Below are 17,367 nucleotides of genomic sequence, written 5' to 3'. Positions count from 1 at the left end.
TTTTTCATTGTTTAAATGTCTAGATGATCTATTTCTTTTGTAGTGGTAGAACGTGGACCGTTGTAGCGTGGTGGGGTGGTGGATATCTTACCTAGCCAGACGGTATTGTTTTTACTCTCGCAGTGCTCGAGCTCGGGCCTGATGTGGACGTCGTCGTCGTGGTGCCGCGGGGACTCCAGCGAGAAGGTCTCTACCTCGCGCTGCAGCGGGTCCCGCAGCTGCCACGTGGTGAGCAGCGTCGCATCCACCACTAACAGACCGCCCACCATGGTGTATAGTTTCCAGCCGTGCATACGTTTCTGCGTACCAATTATTCAGATATAGGTATTTACTTGTTGCGAGGGAAGTGTAAGCGATTAAGTCATAAGGTATAAGTATGATACACAACAAATGTGTAACATAATTTTTAAGTGTAACTATAGGTTGTCGTGTTCCGATTCCGTTATTTACAGGTTTTTAAAATGGAGGTTCAAAGAAACAAAATTAAGTTTTAAGAATTCACACGATTTGGTTTACCTACACGTAAAATCAAATTCTCCTTGGTATATAACAAATTCATCATATACTAAGTATATTCACTGAAATACACAGACTTATTATACTTCTGCGAGCTTCTATTATCTTTTTCACTCATAACAGAGGCACTTCATTTGCACGTATTTACTCGGTTATGATATGAATATGACTTTTCATCTCGTGTGCTTGCTGCTAAATAATAAGATGCACTACAGTGGGGTAAGTAAGTGCAGAAATATATGGAACAGTATGCACTTTTGTCTCGGACGATGTCGCTTGGCACCATTGTTCCTTGGATCAAATATAGCTGATAGCCTAGCCTGGTAGTCACGGGCACAGCATGATCTCGTGGCTAGCGGGCTAGACCAGCTTTGATTAACTCAAGGAACAATTTTTCCAAGCGGCATCGCCAACCAAAAGTGTATACTCCCTGCACTTACTTACCCCATTACTAGGAATATCCGGGGAAAACGGCAGAATGGAGTGCCAGGGTATTGTAAAGATAAAGAGATTGTATACGTTACCAACGTTAATGAGCGCAGTACTTTTTATATACCGCGGCAAAACAAGGTAAAACCCTTTTGGTGGCAAAGCGTGTGCGTTGTGATAAATAATAGTCTGCAAAAAATCGGGAGCGCGCTGGTAACGCTGTCCAAATTACAAGTAAAAACTTAAAAAGTAAGGATGATGCAGACACTTTTTAATATTTATTTCATATTATACATATTTCATGATAATGCAATTGCTCTAATAGGCGTATTCAGCACAACTATGTTTGAAAAATAGTAGGTAGGTAAAAGATGCTATTATTTTATTGCATGCTTATGTCAAATGGAGAAACTTATTTACTTAATCTGCTTTATATTTAAGCGAAACGGCATTAAATTTTGTTCTATCTCTTTAGAATGCATTGAACTCACCTTGGTATCAGCCTTAGGTTTAGTAGTGTGTCTGTGCACTCGCCAGACTTTCGTGAACATAGCGCCGTACGCCATCGAGAAGCCGGTGGCGAGGAGCCACGCGCGCGCCGCGCACAGGCCGGGGAAGTGCTGCGGCTGCACCCAGCGGCCGTCGACGCCGAGCGCCACGGCCGCGCCCAGGCAGATGCAGCAGCCGCACAACATCACCGTGTTGCACGCTGGGTGGGACCACTGGATTACCCTGCCCAAATCACGACAAATAAATATCGGTCACACATTGTATTCGGTACACCGGCCGACCAGTTTAATTAAAATCATTCATTTTTGAGTGAAAGTCTAGTTGGCAAGTGTTTAATGTATTGTAACTTAATTGTATTGTAAAAAATTTAACATTGAAAGACAAATAACAATTATTGACTTTTTTGTGACTAGAGTCCGTATAAGTTAATTTTGCGCCTAATTCAACACAAGAAACAATACAATACAATACAAATACTCTTTATTACACACCTCAATACAGAAACAGTACAAATAATACAACATATAAAGCAGAGGTAAACAACAGGCGGTCTTATCGCTAAAAAGCGATCTCTTTCAGACAACCTCCAACGTAACGTAAGAAACGTTATTTTATAAGTCATATTTTCATAGAAATTTAAACAAAAATGATGCTATTGTCCCACTTTGTCATTGCAAATCCATGCTTGGTGCGACTCTAGACTTATTTTGTGATATCAGAATTACATATAAATTATCTGTACTTATATCAAACTTCATTCAAAACGACGTGACGTATACGCGTCACGCGCTCGATCAGTAAAGACTCGGTGCTTTATTGGAAGATCCTCAACAATGAATCGAAACATACGAGATCGAGACATGTGCCACTTAATAATATGTGTGTAACCTGTTATAAACAATTTTAATAACAATTTTCGGCGATTGCTGCTATTAATGTTATCTGAAGACCTATTAATAACCAAATAAAACTTTTTTTATGACCCCCCTTGTGTGTAACCTGTTATAAATATTTTTTTTTTTTTGAATTTTCGGCAATGGCTGCTATTAATTTTATCTGCAAACCTAAGTATATAATACATTTTTATGACCCTCCCCCCTTTACTGAATCAACAATCTTTATGATGGGGATTTCAATGAATATTATGTAGCAGGTATTTATATTGAATATATAATGAGTAATGAGAAACTATTAATTAAATCGCGTGTAAAACCTTATCACAATAGAGTTTATAAATTGTTTATAAATTATTATAATCAGACATTTGATACTGTGGTCATATTATACCTGTGTAGGTTAAAAACAAGCAGTAGGGACTTGCCTGCCTATTGGTCTTTTAAATAACAGTGCCGCTATTTTTAAATATATCCATCATTTATTTTGTATTATTTCTACCGAGCTTTATCTTCCACTGAATACAAAATATACAAAAATAACTGCGAAATTTATGAACACAAAGAACGTTACGGCTTAACGACTGCTATAATATTCGCGGCAATAAAAGCGGACTATAAGTCAAACTCTGAAATTGAATTAATATCGTTCAGAGTAGTAAAAAATGCGGCACAATCATGAAACTGAATCTAGAGCCAGAATAGAGGAAAATGTTTGATTAAGTGGACATGGTCCTTCTTATTCATGTTCATAACGTAAATCTATATTCTGTATAGCGGTCTGTATGCGAAAGGGCAAACAAATGCGTACAATTTTCCTTGGAACTACGAGTACACCAATATCGCAAGATTAAGGATAGCAATTATTGGCAACCTCGAGTAGGTTAGGAGCTCTTTCTATCGTTTCGTTGATTAGCAATAAAAGTAAGGACTATTAATAGTGTCTATATAAAAGTTAAAGGATGATTAAAATGTTGATCGCATGAGTAATTATGTACATAAAATCCATACTCTACTAAGGTCTTTTTTTAATTTTACATAAAATTTGCTTCGTTTTGACTCAAAAGCGAAGTTTTTATTTTCTTTTGCTTATATTAATAATTCAAATTGAATAAAGTCCGATTGTAAGTTTTGTTTTTGTATGCCTTGTCCCGTATACGTCCTAGTCCCAGACAATTTGGACTGTAATTTACAATTTCAAGGTTATTGTTTCAGTAGCAAATTTTTGACAGGGGCATACGAAAGATTAATCGCGCCTTCTGTTAGTACACTCGACTATAGCATTAAGGCGGTTTATACATAGATCGTCAAAAATTAAAAGGTTCTAAATGTGCATTTTGAGAAGTGTAACGATTGGCATCAAAAACTACACGACTATTTGGCTATAATATATACGGTGTAACACGAGAAACCCGAAAGATTTGAACCACGTACTTCTGAGGCCAAAAGAAGGAAAAAAAATTATATGACTAATTTCGCGGAAGAAAACATTATTTTGTTTTAAATTTTTGATTGTATTTGTACATAAATAGTTAATATTATGGTAAAACTGACACTGAAAATACATTTTTACGTAATTTTTTTTGTAAAAACTAATTTTTGCAAAGGTTACTTGTCACTTTTTGACATCTATCACGCCCTATAATGGCATCATCGCCATCAAAAAGGCGTTCTCCACTAAGTTACAATAAGATGTTTTTTTATTGGTATTAACTGTAAAACTAGGCGAAATCCATAAAAGTTTCTATGATATTTTAGTCTCTAAATGTGATAAGAAATACAATGTCAAAATCTTTCGATTTCCACATGTTACACCGTGTATAAACAGACATTTTGTTATGATCTGTTACCTTCGATGGCGGTGCACGCAGTTGAATATGATGAGCGCGATAGCCGCGATGATTCCGGCCACGCACAGCGACGCCATGCAAGCGAACAGCGGCAGCGAGACCGTCCGCAGCTCGTTCACTATCACCGTCCTGTCCGGGGGGACCTTGCCACCTGTTCATCCAATAATTTGTGAAGAGGGGCGTAAACCAAGGGAGAAATATAATTAAATGGTAACTAGACCGAAACACACCGCGCGGAACTTGCGACGTGCAGAATAAAAAGGATATAAACAATTAACTTTGAAATAAAACATTTATATATATTAAATCAAAATTATTATACATCTTTAAATATATTAAAGATTTGATCGTGTCATCAATCGGCTATATCACAAGCTATTTTATACTAAAATTATACTGCAATATGCAACACAGTTGCGTCTTCCTGTTTAGCTCTGGTGGATACTTATCATAAATCAAAATAACATCCTACTAGAATATAGCCAATAGGGGTCTTTCACGGCCGGTCTGGTCGTTAGTAGGTAATGATTCCTGCCTTTGAGCTTATTCAGGGCATAACAAGTAGCCAATTTGTGTAAGATGTCAAGTAACATTTGTTCATTTTACTTGTAAGTATATTATTACACGTATATTAATTGTCTATTTGCACATAATTGATGCTAGATATGTTAGATGCTGCTAAACATCCGTTCTTAGCGAATACACCACAGTAGCCACAAATAGCATATTAAAAAATGTATAAATGCACGACAGATTTTATGTTAGATAACATTTTTTTCTGTAAATATGTGTATGTAGTATTCCATAGTAGTTTATGTCTTTTACAACAGCTTATTTTTATATCGGTTAGAATATTTTTAGAAAATAAAATATTATAAAGTTATAATTTAAGCAATAACTACTAATTGTAGAAGTCCATTGATTTAAAGCTCAGTAAATGGGGTTTATCATACAAACCACTGCATCCAGTTAATATTTCTTTTATTACATCGATACACCGTATTAACTAAGATCAAATCGTACATAATATCGGTCGACGGCATTCCGCCAAAATCTGACAGTTCTCTATATAAAACTAAAATGACCATAAACACAACAACCAAAAAGTATAAAGCCCGGTGCATACTACACGTTATTATCAGTATAAGGCCACATACAGGATATTAACTATTGTGATGCTTACATAATGAATACTCTTTTACGTTATGTTATAAAAATAATATGAAAGATTTTACACAATTTACCAACGCTATTCCTAAAAAAATCATCTGTAACGTCGCTGTCATCGGTGCTGGTAATATTGAATATTACCTGTACTCAATTCGTAATTAATTTCCTAGTGTGGGTATGCGTGATTACCATATTATGGCAACGAATATTAAGGGTATATCCCGATAGCAAACAACGATGAAAATTTCCGCTATAATAAAGTAATTAAATGATAATCAAAATATGTGTATAACGACACGGTAGATCAATAACGAGTTACATTCAAAATCTAAATATAGTGTATCATTCAAAAGTAACGCCGAAAAGCGTATATGGTGGGATTAGGTACTTTGGCCCGGACTTGTAATTAAATTTCAAGGGCCCGCCACGTATGAGCGGATGGCAACGGAATGGCGCGCCGGGCAGAATAACCTCAAAACTACACGTGTACATATCACAACGGCATCGGCAGTCTTACTCTGCTCAGAACCCCTAGTGTAAATTTATTACATAGCGTGACGTGACGCGTTTGCGTTAAGAGGCCGTTATCGATTTTAGTAGCAAAAATATCAAATTGATAGATTTAACGCATGAAATTGTACACCTTTTGTTAACTATTAGAAATAACAAGTACTGGTTTATATTAGCACGTCTTGTTATCTTTCATTTTAATAAATCATTTTTTTGAAAACAGACTCACTTAATTAGTAATGATTTTTTTTCTGATGGACGTTTAGGTAAACGCGCGTAAAGCAGTGATTTTGTCGATCTTATTTGTAAATTTCGTAAAGTTTGTACTGCTAAAAATAGTAATTTTGCATTACAAATATCCTGTACTTCAACTTTAATAAACTACATTTTTGTTATTATGAATTTGAAGTAGTGTAAATGAAAGTTAGACGAAATCAATTTTCTCCAGAAATTACTTCAAAACAAGTGACAATTTCTCTGAAAATTGACTTAATTTCAACATAATTTTGATATTTAAACAATCTACAACATTTGCTGAAACTGTGATTATACATCATTTCGTATAATTTACTACCATAATTTTTAGATGAATTTTAAAAACTGTCCCTTCTCGTCGGGGACGCACGCTTGCGACCTCATTATTAAAAGGCAAGATGAAAAAACGTGCTAATAGAAACCAATACTTGTTATTTAGATATTACGTAACAAAAGGTGTACAATTTCAACGACTAAATTTATCAATTTCAAATTTTTGCTCTAAAATCGTTACCGGGCTCTTAAGTCTAATTTTGTATGGGATTTAGAAACAGCGCGCCAAGAACGACGTTTTGGAAACTCAAAATCCCATACAAAATGAGGCTTAACGCAAACGCGTACGTCACGTCACGCTATCGAATAAATTTACACTAGGGGTACTGTTTAAAGTAAAAACCTTAAAAAAGAGCCTATTCGTGTATGTTAATGAGTTTTGAAAAAGTAACATTACCTATTGCCTAGAAATCATTAAAAACGATCAAGTGCGTTCCGACCCACGCATTTGTACATTTGTAAAATACGAAAAAGCCGCAAAAACCGTGCAATTAACGGCACTTACGTATTTTTATTAAAAAGATAAGTTTTTGATGAACAGAAATTGTTTTGGATGTAGTCGTGGTGAAATTAAACAAACTCAAGATCAGAACACAGGTACTTTTAAATTGCAATTCGTCCAATTTTAATATCTGTTTATTGTTAAATACTCGTATTACGTAAATCACCCAACATTGGTTATTTAATCAAGATTTGTTATATTATACTTTTACTTTTTGTTGGCATGAGTGCCATGAAGAGTTCTTAAAATATACTTTTTTCCCGTACAAGTGTCTTTCAAAAAAGTTTTATAAAGCAATATGAAAGAAAAGATGGGTGAAAGACAACCTTGCTGAAAACTTTCTACATCACTCCTAAAACAGACTGAACTGAAATGAATGAACGAACAATTCACGCAATATTGTCTCAATGACTATCCATAGTTAATTAAACATCCTGGTTAAATTACAATACTTGATCGTAATCCAAGCTTTACAGCGTGTATTTACGATACGGCCACAATTAACTTTCATGTGTTTTATAAAAAAAAAAAAATACGCCTATTTGAATTTAGGGTTCCGTACCAAAAAGGTACAAAGAACCCTTATTTCAAACAAATCAGCAAGCGATGTATTACTAATACTTATGACAAATTTGTTTTTAAGCAAAACGTCGCTCGTAAATATTTCTTAAATAGTACATTACGATACAAATGTGGAAAGTAAGAAATTCGCACTGAGTCAGTTATCGCCAGTGGTTTTGAATTTCCTATTTTTCACACTTGTATCGTAATGTAATATTTTAGCCCTAAATACAATTCGTATAGGTCCTGGAGGCTAAATTAAACTTTCATTTTAATGTCTACATTAAGTATGTCATTTAATTGTCATTCGTTTGTGCATTTCGATCATACTTCGTACATGTATTGCCAGCCAATGTAAAGCACACGGGACGCACTAGCGATTTCTGTCTGTTGGTAACAACTCAATTGGTCAGTTTTTTATGTAAATTATGCTATTCTTTGAAATATTTTTCGCTTAATCATTTCGCCATGGTATTATTCGTTCGGAGGCTCCAGCTATTGTTATTTTAAAAATTCAAAATAACATTTTCATTCATTCCCTGCTATCGTACCTACTTGTTGCTGGATAGTTACTTTTACAGTAATATTTTAGGATAATGTACTGTAACGAATATTTTCATTCTAAACTACCATTGGGACCGTATTCGGATTAGGTTTACAATAAATAATTTGGGAATACATATAACACTTCATACCTGCTTGGGTATTTAATTTGGCCAATTAAACTTTCCACGTTCAAAGTCACGAGTGCGTAATTAATGATGTGCTGGTAGGTTTTCGAGGCATCATTCCATAAATGATATCGTTCGTCGGGCATTGATATCCGCCCAACTGCCTTGTGTTTTAGAGCCTCAGGGTTAGAGTAGGACAGACGGCAAATGACCGGATGGGTTAACGCTGGTTCCTTGGGCGAGGGGGCGTAGTCTCATTTGGGATGCGACGTGCGTCAGTACTTTCGCTCCGTCGCATCTTAGTCACACGGTGCGGAGAGCAGGGGCTGCGGCGGAGGGCGCAGTAAAGCTCAAGCATTCCAAATACTCGAACTTGAAACCAGTTTACGACTTTGTCCCGGTTTCGATGGAAACTGGTGGACCCTGGTGTTCTGAGGCAAAAACCTTTATTAAAAATCTGGGGCGGCGGTTAAGAGGCGAGGTTTGGGTCCCCGTTCTGGCTCATACCTGGTCCAGCAAATATCATTGGCAGTACAGCGCGGTAATGCGGCCAGTATTTTTGGAACTTTTGCGCCGGGTACGTGTCGTCTCGGGGATTAACGGGGAATCGTAGGTAGTTTTAGGTTTTTGGACAAAGCTTGTTGCGGATTTTATGTTGTACCTACATTAATGACGAAGCCTGTGGCGGATTTTCACTTATGTAGATTGGACGAAGTTTGTTGCGGATTCTGTTTTGTATCTATGTTTTTGACGAAGCCTGCGCTGTGGATGATTTGCGTAATTAATTGACATCCGTTTAAAATGGATTTTGTATTAGTAATGTTTAAATAATCGACAAAAAAACTATGAACAAAGTTGAGCACTTTATTTTAGTAGCAGTCGTGAGGAATGTATTAATGGACCTACCGAGAGAAGTTACACGTGGCTGCAGGAGGAGTAAAACGAATATATAACTTTTATTGAAGCTTTTTTAACAGCAAACACAATCGTAAATATTGAGCGGAATCGGGATTTTTTACAGTATTGTATTATTTCATGAAACATGTATATAAAATACATGTATGTATTTCATAAACATGTATATAAAATACATACATAGCAAAACTGATTATAGAGGCTCGCTCTTGCTAATAAATGTGTGTGTGTGTGCGTTATTATATAACCGATATGCCGACTGCTGACGATTTTTTTTCAAGAGTAAAAAATAAATACCTATCCAACGTACTATGTTTCACCAATGATATGGTAAACTAAATACGGAATATTTTACTTTTTCATAATGCTAATGAATATGTAATGGTGGTAACCTTGCCGGCTCATGCTGCGTGAAAGTTCGCGTGTGTACGTACCGACCCACCGCTCGCGGTCCAACCACGTCAGGTTGTCGGCTTGCGTGTCGTAGTAGCCGAGCTTCACGTAATGTTGCTCTGACAGCTGCTCGATTTGCGTTAAAGCTATGCGGTCACCTTGGGATGAAAATGCCACCAGACCCTGAAAACAAATATTTGTTTTACTGTATATAATTGCAGAATGACACGTGATGTGTCGTAAAATGTACCTACTTTGCTCCCCACTGGGTAATTGTGCTATAACAGTTTTTACTCATACGCATATGAAAACTTTATCAAAAAACAACGTGATAGTAGATACTTACTTTACTCTTAGGATAGTAGTGACGGTCTACATTAAATCAGCATATATATATATACAAGTACCCGCTACAATGTAATTTCCAAATTTAAATTAAATTTCGAATTTTGGTGCAATTTTCGAGCAAAATAGTTGTTTGTTTTTTTTTATAATAGGTACTCAATAATGTAAATTTCGTTATTTGTGTAACAAGAAAACAAAGTAAGCTTCAATTTAGAATATATTGTAACGCATGAGTTGCAAAAAAGCTCAGGTATCGTGTTGGACATACAATATTTCACTTGTCAACTACGTATTCCACAAGATGACAATCGTTGATTGAAAACGTTATCGATCTATGGAAACAGTCACGTGTTTTTTCGTAAGTGACATATCTGTCATCCCAGTACATTAAGTTTGTCGTTTGCCGATGTACGATTGTCATCTTGGCTGGCCCCCTGATCAATGAGAATGAGAACATATTATTTGAAGGTAAAGATACAATATGACAGAAAATCTCAACTAAATACATTTAGAAACTACGCTTCTGTAATTCTGATTCCGATTTAGACTATCCGGCTCCGTCTCGGACCCGACTCCTGTGCCCATTCCCATGATGGTCCCGTGCCCTTTAGCTATCTGTTCCCGGTACCGTTCTCGTACCCGCTCTCGTTCTCATTTCGATTATAAAATGAAATTACATTTTAATTTCGAGATCACTTCGAGGTCGTTTATCTCGTAATCTCAGTAGAATCAAATTTGCTTACTATTTTTAAGCATAAAGGAACCTTTGTTCAACCTGCTGAGGTGAAATTTTTTTTTGACAGATAGTTTGGCAATACTTTATTATCAAAAGCTATTTAAATGGAGCTGACTATAGTGTTTTAAACTGTATCACACTTTGCACGAAGAGCAAACCATTTATCCCACGAAATACATTGACCTTACTTACCGATACACCAAGGAATGACGTTGAGTTTATGGCCTCGTATATATCGTCAGCAATCTTTTTATTGGTGTACGTAAAATTTTTTAAACTCAGCCCGCTCTTTTCCAGTTTTTCCATCGTCTTGTTGAAAGCTGCAAACAAGTTGTTAGGATAAGAAAGGGATTATTGTCTGAAGTTGTCCATTTTATGTTATTATATTACCTAATGCGACCGCCCAAACCGCGTCATAAGCCAGTGGCGCCTCTTGGTAGCCCTCCGGGTACCTCTCTCCGTCGATGTCATATCCGGCCTCACGCAGAGCCTCATTCAGTCGAGATCTGTTTACACAACGCAAACAAATGATGGCCGCTATTTCCATCACACAACCACACATTTATTCTGCCGTCTCACGGACTTATTTCCGACACGTCTGCACAAAGACCGCCGGTTAGCTTTGGGGAAAGTGCGATTAATGGCCAGTTTTTATTTTACGATTTGTGAATTTGGAACGGGAGTGACATAATGTAGTATTTCTTTCCATTATACACAAATATATTGCGTTTAATGTTCACACAAATATATTGCGTGCTTACATTTTAAACATATTGTTATTATTATAATGTCACTACCACTCCAAAAGCAACTTCGAGACAACAACTTACTTAATAAAATGACAAGTAGGTAGAAGAAAGCTTTCTCCATATTACGCGACTCGCTTGAAGAATTTATTTTCCTGCTATATGGAGCACAAAGAGTACTTTTTAAACAACATTCTTATGTGACGGAGTCACAGATAACAATAAAGTCCCGTCACGAATCGCGATATCGCATATCTCTAGGCATTTTAGACTCAGAGTGTCGTGCCACGAGAATAGAATATTATTTTATGAGCCATTTCACCGCGTAAAAGTAGTGACAAAAGGTTTTATTCGAGAACAGACCGCGCGAATATCCTTTACCTGCCTTGCAATTGTAGATGTTTTGCTGGAACATTTTCTCGTGAAATAATATTAAACTATTCTCGCAGCTGAAATAGGTATCCATAAGAAGTTTAATTATGACATTCGCTTGAGCCCGGTAGCATGTAAGTTAATGAAAATAATTCGCTTGTGCAAGACTACAATTTACAAGCATTCTATAGAATACTTATAAATTTAAAAGGGAAATTCTTACGTAAGAATTACTTTTGGGAGTTAAAAATAAGTGTGGATCTATACCGAAAATCCTCGGAAGTCATCCCAGAGATAGTGGTCTGATTGGCGTTCTGGTTCCACATGAGGGCCTCAGTGGTGAGGTGCCCCTCGGCGGCTTCTCGCATTTGTTCCACAGTGCAGTCGATACCTTCTTTCTCCAAGTTAGTTTCAAACCAGTTGTCTTCGTACCAGCCTGTGTAACAAACATAAGATTTTTGTCGTCAATTTAATTTTTAATACAAGCATTTATCGTTGACTGAAATTCAACGAGACAATTCTAACAAACCCAACCACAATTAGGTTGCGTTTTAAAGCAACAGGAAAAGGCTTCATGGAATATGTAGCATGCAAAAACCCGCGTGAAACAGGTCCGACTTTCTACAAGTACCTAAAATCAGCCAGGAGCATGTCGAGCCATACTCAATGTAAGGTGCCGTAGCTGCCCTTCTGTCAGAATGGGCTAACGGGAGCTATTTGTAAGTATCATATGTCCCTACATTACAAGCATAGCATAGGGCATACTTTCGCAGGGCTTAGTACAGTCAGCATCAAAAGTAGCGGATCAAACAAGGTGTCAAAAGTATCTACTTAACTTTGAGAGAGACATTCTGTAACAGCTTAACATACAGGGATGGTTTTGTATGTTGAACAATGAAGACTGTAAAATATATACTTTTGATAGTTTTAGAGATTTATCTATATTTGGAAAAGTTATCCGGGATGACAGATACTTATGGCGCGTTGTTTCATCCGCTACTATTGATGCTGACTGTACGTCTTTCTTTAAGAAGAGACTACTTTGCAATAACTCAAAAACAACAGTTTTATTTGAAAGTGTTTATTAAGCTTTTGTTTAAGGTTTTGTTTCATATTTTTGGACCCATGGTTTTAAAGCTAGAACATATATTTTTTTTCTTTCGGAGCGATTATTTCCGAAAATATTTACCACATCAAAAACATGTTTTAGAGACAATTATTCGTTTTGAAAGACCTATCTAAACCCCACACCATTGGGTTGAAGCAAAAAAGAAAATGGCAAAAACGAAACATTTTGTATGGGATGGTAACTAAAAAAAGAACGGGACCGAATAGCAATAGAATGGCGGCCGCCAGAGAGTGGTTAATGAAGAATTGCCGTCTTTCATAAACTTCCAACCATACATTTTCTCAAACATGCTATGAAATATTGATATTACATATGTTCCTCATAGGCTGAGGATCACGTTTCAGGCACGGCTAGACGAGAGTTCTTTAATTAATTTTCATACAAAATTGAAGGCCGAGAAGGTGCTCTTTTTTAATTTCCGTTTCACATATTCTTCCATAAAAAAAACTACTTATAAGCAACATTTGTTTTTTGGTTCGTTACGACATTCTACTAATACGTCTATTAAAAATAAAGTATTTTTTAACGTTTTAGGACATAAACATATTTTTTTCACCACATGAACTGGTAAAGGCCCTCTTGATTCTTCAATAACTAATGAGAAAGTTGTATTTTATCCACATGTGGGGCAAAGTAATCAGACGCAAATTTTGAGGCGTTTCCTTATGTTAGCTGGTAGAATTGACTTTTAAATGATGATTTTGGATGATAAATTTTTAATTAAGTTCATTTGGATTTGTTTTGGGTTGATTTATTCTGGTATTTCATAGTTAGTATTTTCCTTGCGTTGGTGTGGTGAAAAATGTTGTGTTTCACTCGGAGGCAAAGTTTGTTTAACCCTCGTGCCTTGAAACCCTCGCAACGCTCAAGATTCCACTTCTCGGACCACTCGCTCCTAAATCCGCCCTCACCGCCCATCGGGGCCCCGCCACTTGAATGTTTTTGCGCAAATCCGCGGCGCCAGCCTAGGCTACTTTTCGCGTTTTCGCTGACACCGCTTGAAACGATAAATACCTAGTTAATAACCTGAATTTATAATAGCACAAGGTCTTTTTTTCAATAGGATAGTGAGTTACCTAATATATTTATACATATAATATACACCGTGTTTTTTTGATTTGCGTTAATTTCGAGGGTGCATTCCTGAGCTTAAATTAAGTAACTTTCTCAAAGATACCGATATTCTAACTAACTCCATTTCGGAGATAATCAATCATAAATTTTTATATTATAAGGCCCTTACGAGCGTGTACACTTGCTTTAGGACCTGTTTACTTATTAGTTAGTGTTTAGTGCGAGTTCATACATTTGCTACTAAACGTACGTACTATCTCGGACGATCGATGTTAGAAATGACATTGATATGTCACAGTTTTCAATTGTTTGGTTGAGTTAAATGTAATGCCCGTGTTACAACAACGCTATATGCAACATTTAGTTACTTTTTATAAAAATAAAAATAGTAAAAAAAAACAAAAATTTTTTTTTTTTTTAAATTAACTATGCCATTTAGTTTCCTTAAACGTACTTACCGAAACCCCGGAGTTAACGCAATTCAATAAAAACACGGTGTATATTTAATATGTACATAAGCGCTAGTATTTTTTATGGCTTGACCGTTAGAAGTTTTCAAACCGCCCGCATGACTAACTAGACTTAACGACTATTATTATTTATCCAATAACCGGTATTAAGGGATTAACGTGCTTTCCAAGATATTTTGTAATTGCATCTATAAAACATTTCAGTAAAATTAAACCTTACAATAGTATCAAATACGAGTAGACCTATTTATTTAACGCATTTATTTATTAAATTTGCGAAGTTATGTTTGTTAAACGGGAAGACGCACTTTTATCTTGTAAAGACAATATGACGCCAAGATAAAATAAAATACATCAACTACGATGATGACTTCCTGAAATATCTAGGTAAAAGTGTCAATTATTTTGATATGAAGTGATCTCTTTAGTGGGTCGTTTATAGCGGTAATAAACATTTACGACGGAAGTAAAAAGATTTTCGGAGGCTGTATTAAGGTCAGCCGGACGTTGGGAACCTGCCGAACGTGGATCACGACTGCGCCCTGGCACGGCGCCAGACTCCAACCGGCACCTTCCATTGATTCCGCTTTCTATGTCAAATTATATTCACTTAACTTACTCGACCGCACCCAAATAAATATGTTATAAAATATACTACATGCTCATGCTTTATAACGACTACTATATTTACCTCATTATTCATCTAAACAAGAAGGATGGTTGATAGGTTTTGATAGATCTTCTGAGTATTAAGTGTACCTATAGTATACACTGAGCAGGAACACATTGGAGTAGGTAGCGGAAAGACAAATGGCGCAACCAATTCTACTCCAACAATAAATGTTTCAAATAAAATTAGTGACAAATTCTAAATAAAACAAGTGAAGTTTGTTTTCACCGTTTGCCGAATTGATTTGAAAGACAATCACAATTCCCAACATTCGTCACATTGTTTCTCGACAAAATGTATTCATGAATATACAAAACGGCTTTTATTAACGTTCCGTTTTCAATGTTACGATTGTTCAGGCAAAGACAGCATTAACAAAAGCTCTGTTGACATCTGTGTAGCAAAATTATTTTACGTGCTGATGATCGTATGAATAAAAGATACGAATTGATGCTCACATCTCATAATCACAAAATCTAATAAATCATGGCATGTCTGTAGAAAATTACTCGAGGGCCTTTTAAGTAGGTACTTATATAGTATATATTGTCTTGATAGCTCCATCTGTATGATGTAATTAAAATAAACCACCGCGGTAGTGACTAGCACACAGTCTGCATTGTTCTTAGCTGATTAATGGAGCATAATTTACACTTAAGATTGTATACCTAGTCGTAAGTAATAGGTACGTAAAGATATCACTTGTAATATTTCAGAGTGCCCTTCTTCAGTAATAGAGTGTGAATCAACATAATATCACAAATATTTTTGCGGCGGATGTCGGTTCCCGTATTCTTATCATAGCGGGTTCTTGTGATATTCTTATTTTCCGTCCTCGGCATCTATCTAAGTAGTGCAAACTAGCGCAACGCAACCTTGCGCAACCAACTGATTCACAAGATTATAATCATATTTTAGTAAAAAAAAAATGTTATACCATATATTTACGAACAAATTATTGAAAGACAACCACAAACAAGTGAGCTTGTAATGTTTGGGGTTCAACCGACAATGAAAAAGAAAAGTTTTCCCTTAAATTATGTTTCCTAAAGTTATGGACTCTGGAGCCTAATTACTATTTGACCTAATATGTGAGTATAAACCACTCTCGTGGTATTCTGTACCTAGTGAAATTGTAATGGATATTCCTTTCTTGAAAAAAGATCGGACGAGATAGAATCTATAGTACGGTCAAATTAACTCAAATTTCACTAAAGTCAGGAACTAATTCTAAGGACTAATAAAATCACTACGGATTGTTTTGTATGGGCTAAAAATCGAACTTTATACAATCGTTACTAAATTCACCCCCCCGGAAAGGGGTGAAATCGGCTGAAAATAATGTAATGGTTATAACTAAGAAGAGAAAAAAGGTGTACTCGGTGTAATTTGGCGTACGTTTTACAACACTTATATCTAAATTCGCACGTGTTATTTATGTTAATTTAAGCTACGGAACAGGTAAAAAAAAATACATCATTAAAAAAAATCTATTTTGGCCATTGCGGGTCTGGGGAAAGTAATGTACTCGGTGCAAATTGAGTAAATAATTAGAAAAAATATCTAAATCCAATGTCAAATTCGCACCATGGTGCGACACCCGGAAAGTAGTTTTTCATGTTTTACTGTCGTTGTACTTCGGGGGAAATTTTAATACTATTGGAAATTGATGCAATCATATTCATTTGATTTTGTTTACATTCGCACTCCATAAAAAATTGGCATTTTTATACGGAACATGCAGTTTTGTAATCAAGTACCAAAAACGTAGACCGATAAATACACAGAAGCGACAAGCGCGTGATTAGTGGCAAGAGAAGGAACGCGCGTAGATGCACCGACCGATGCGCGTAGATCCGGATATCCGAAATATCCGGATATCGGGTCATAAGATCCGGATATTACGGATCCGTTAAATATGGTTATTGACCTATAACCGGAACAATTTTCTAATGACATTTATGAATAATTTCTTACCATTTTGTCATTTAAATATAGTATTTTCATATATTTAATCAATTCAAATACTAACAGCACATCAATTTTGAGAGGTACATACAGGTGTCATGCAGTAACTTTATACAATGAATGCGAATGTTGCTTAATGCAAACATTAGATCATTGGATATCCTGATGACTTGGGGCTATAGGCTCAAAACAAAAGCAACCTGAAGGCCAAGGCTAGGATAGTAGAGTAGGAAGGAGAGAAAATTGGTCTGATAATCAACCACTAGAATATCTCCAAATGAATAGGGCTAAGATGGTCGGCTCTTTATCATTTGTCATGAAGGGCATAGTGACAAGTGATAAAAATAGA

At 36.0% G+C, this 17,367-nt stretch overlaps 1 protein-coding gene across 2 annotated transcripts in view; it reads right to left on the bottom strand.

The window, feature by feature from the left end:
* LOC133522728 (gamma-aminobutyric acid type B receptor subunit 1) overlaps positions 1 to 17,367 on the bottom strand; it is a 179,208-nt gene that overhangs the window by 16,416 nt on the left and 145,425 nt on the right. For both annotated transcript variants that reach the window (XM_061858165.1, XM_061858157.1), the window contains exons 6-12: positions 11,975 to 12,143; positions 10,980 to 11,095; positions 10,782 to 10,909; positions 9,550 to 9,691; positions 4,199 to 4,349; positions 1,437 to 1,677; positions 92 to 299 (exon numbers count right to left, since the gene is read on the bottom strand). In XM_061858165.1, coding sequence (XP_061714149.1) covers positions 92 to 299; positions 1,437 to 1,677; positions 4,199 to 4,349; positions 9,550 to 9,691; positions 10,782 to 10,909; positions 10,980 to 11,095; positions 11,975 to 12,143 — 1,155 coding nt within the window. The remainder of the gene's footprint in view (positions 1 to 91; positions 300 to 1,436; positions 1,678 to 4,198; positions 4,350 to 9,549; positions 9,692 to 10,781; positions 10,910 to 10,979; positions 11,096 to 11,974; positions 12,144 to 17,367) is intronic.

The sequence above is a fragment of the Cydia pomonella genome, chromosome 1 (genome assembly GCF_033807575.1).
Source record: "Cydia pomonella isolate Wapato2018A chromosome 1, ilCydPomo1, whole genome shotgun sequence".
Classification (NCBI taxonomy): domain Eukaryota; kingdom Metazoa; phylum Arthropoda; class Insecta; order Lepidoptera; family Tortricidae; genus Cydia; species Cydia pomonella.
This window is presented reverse-complemented; position numbering and strand designations above follow the sequence as displayed.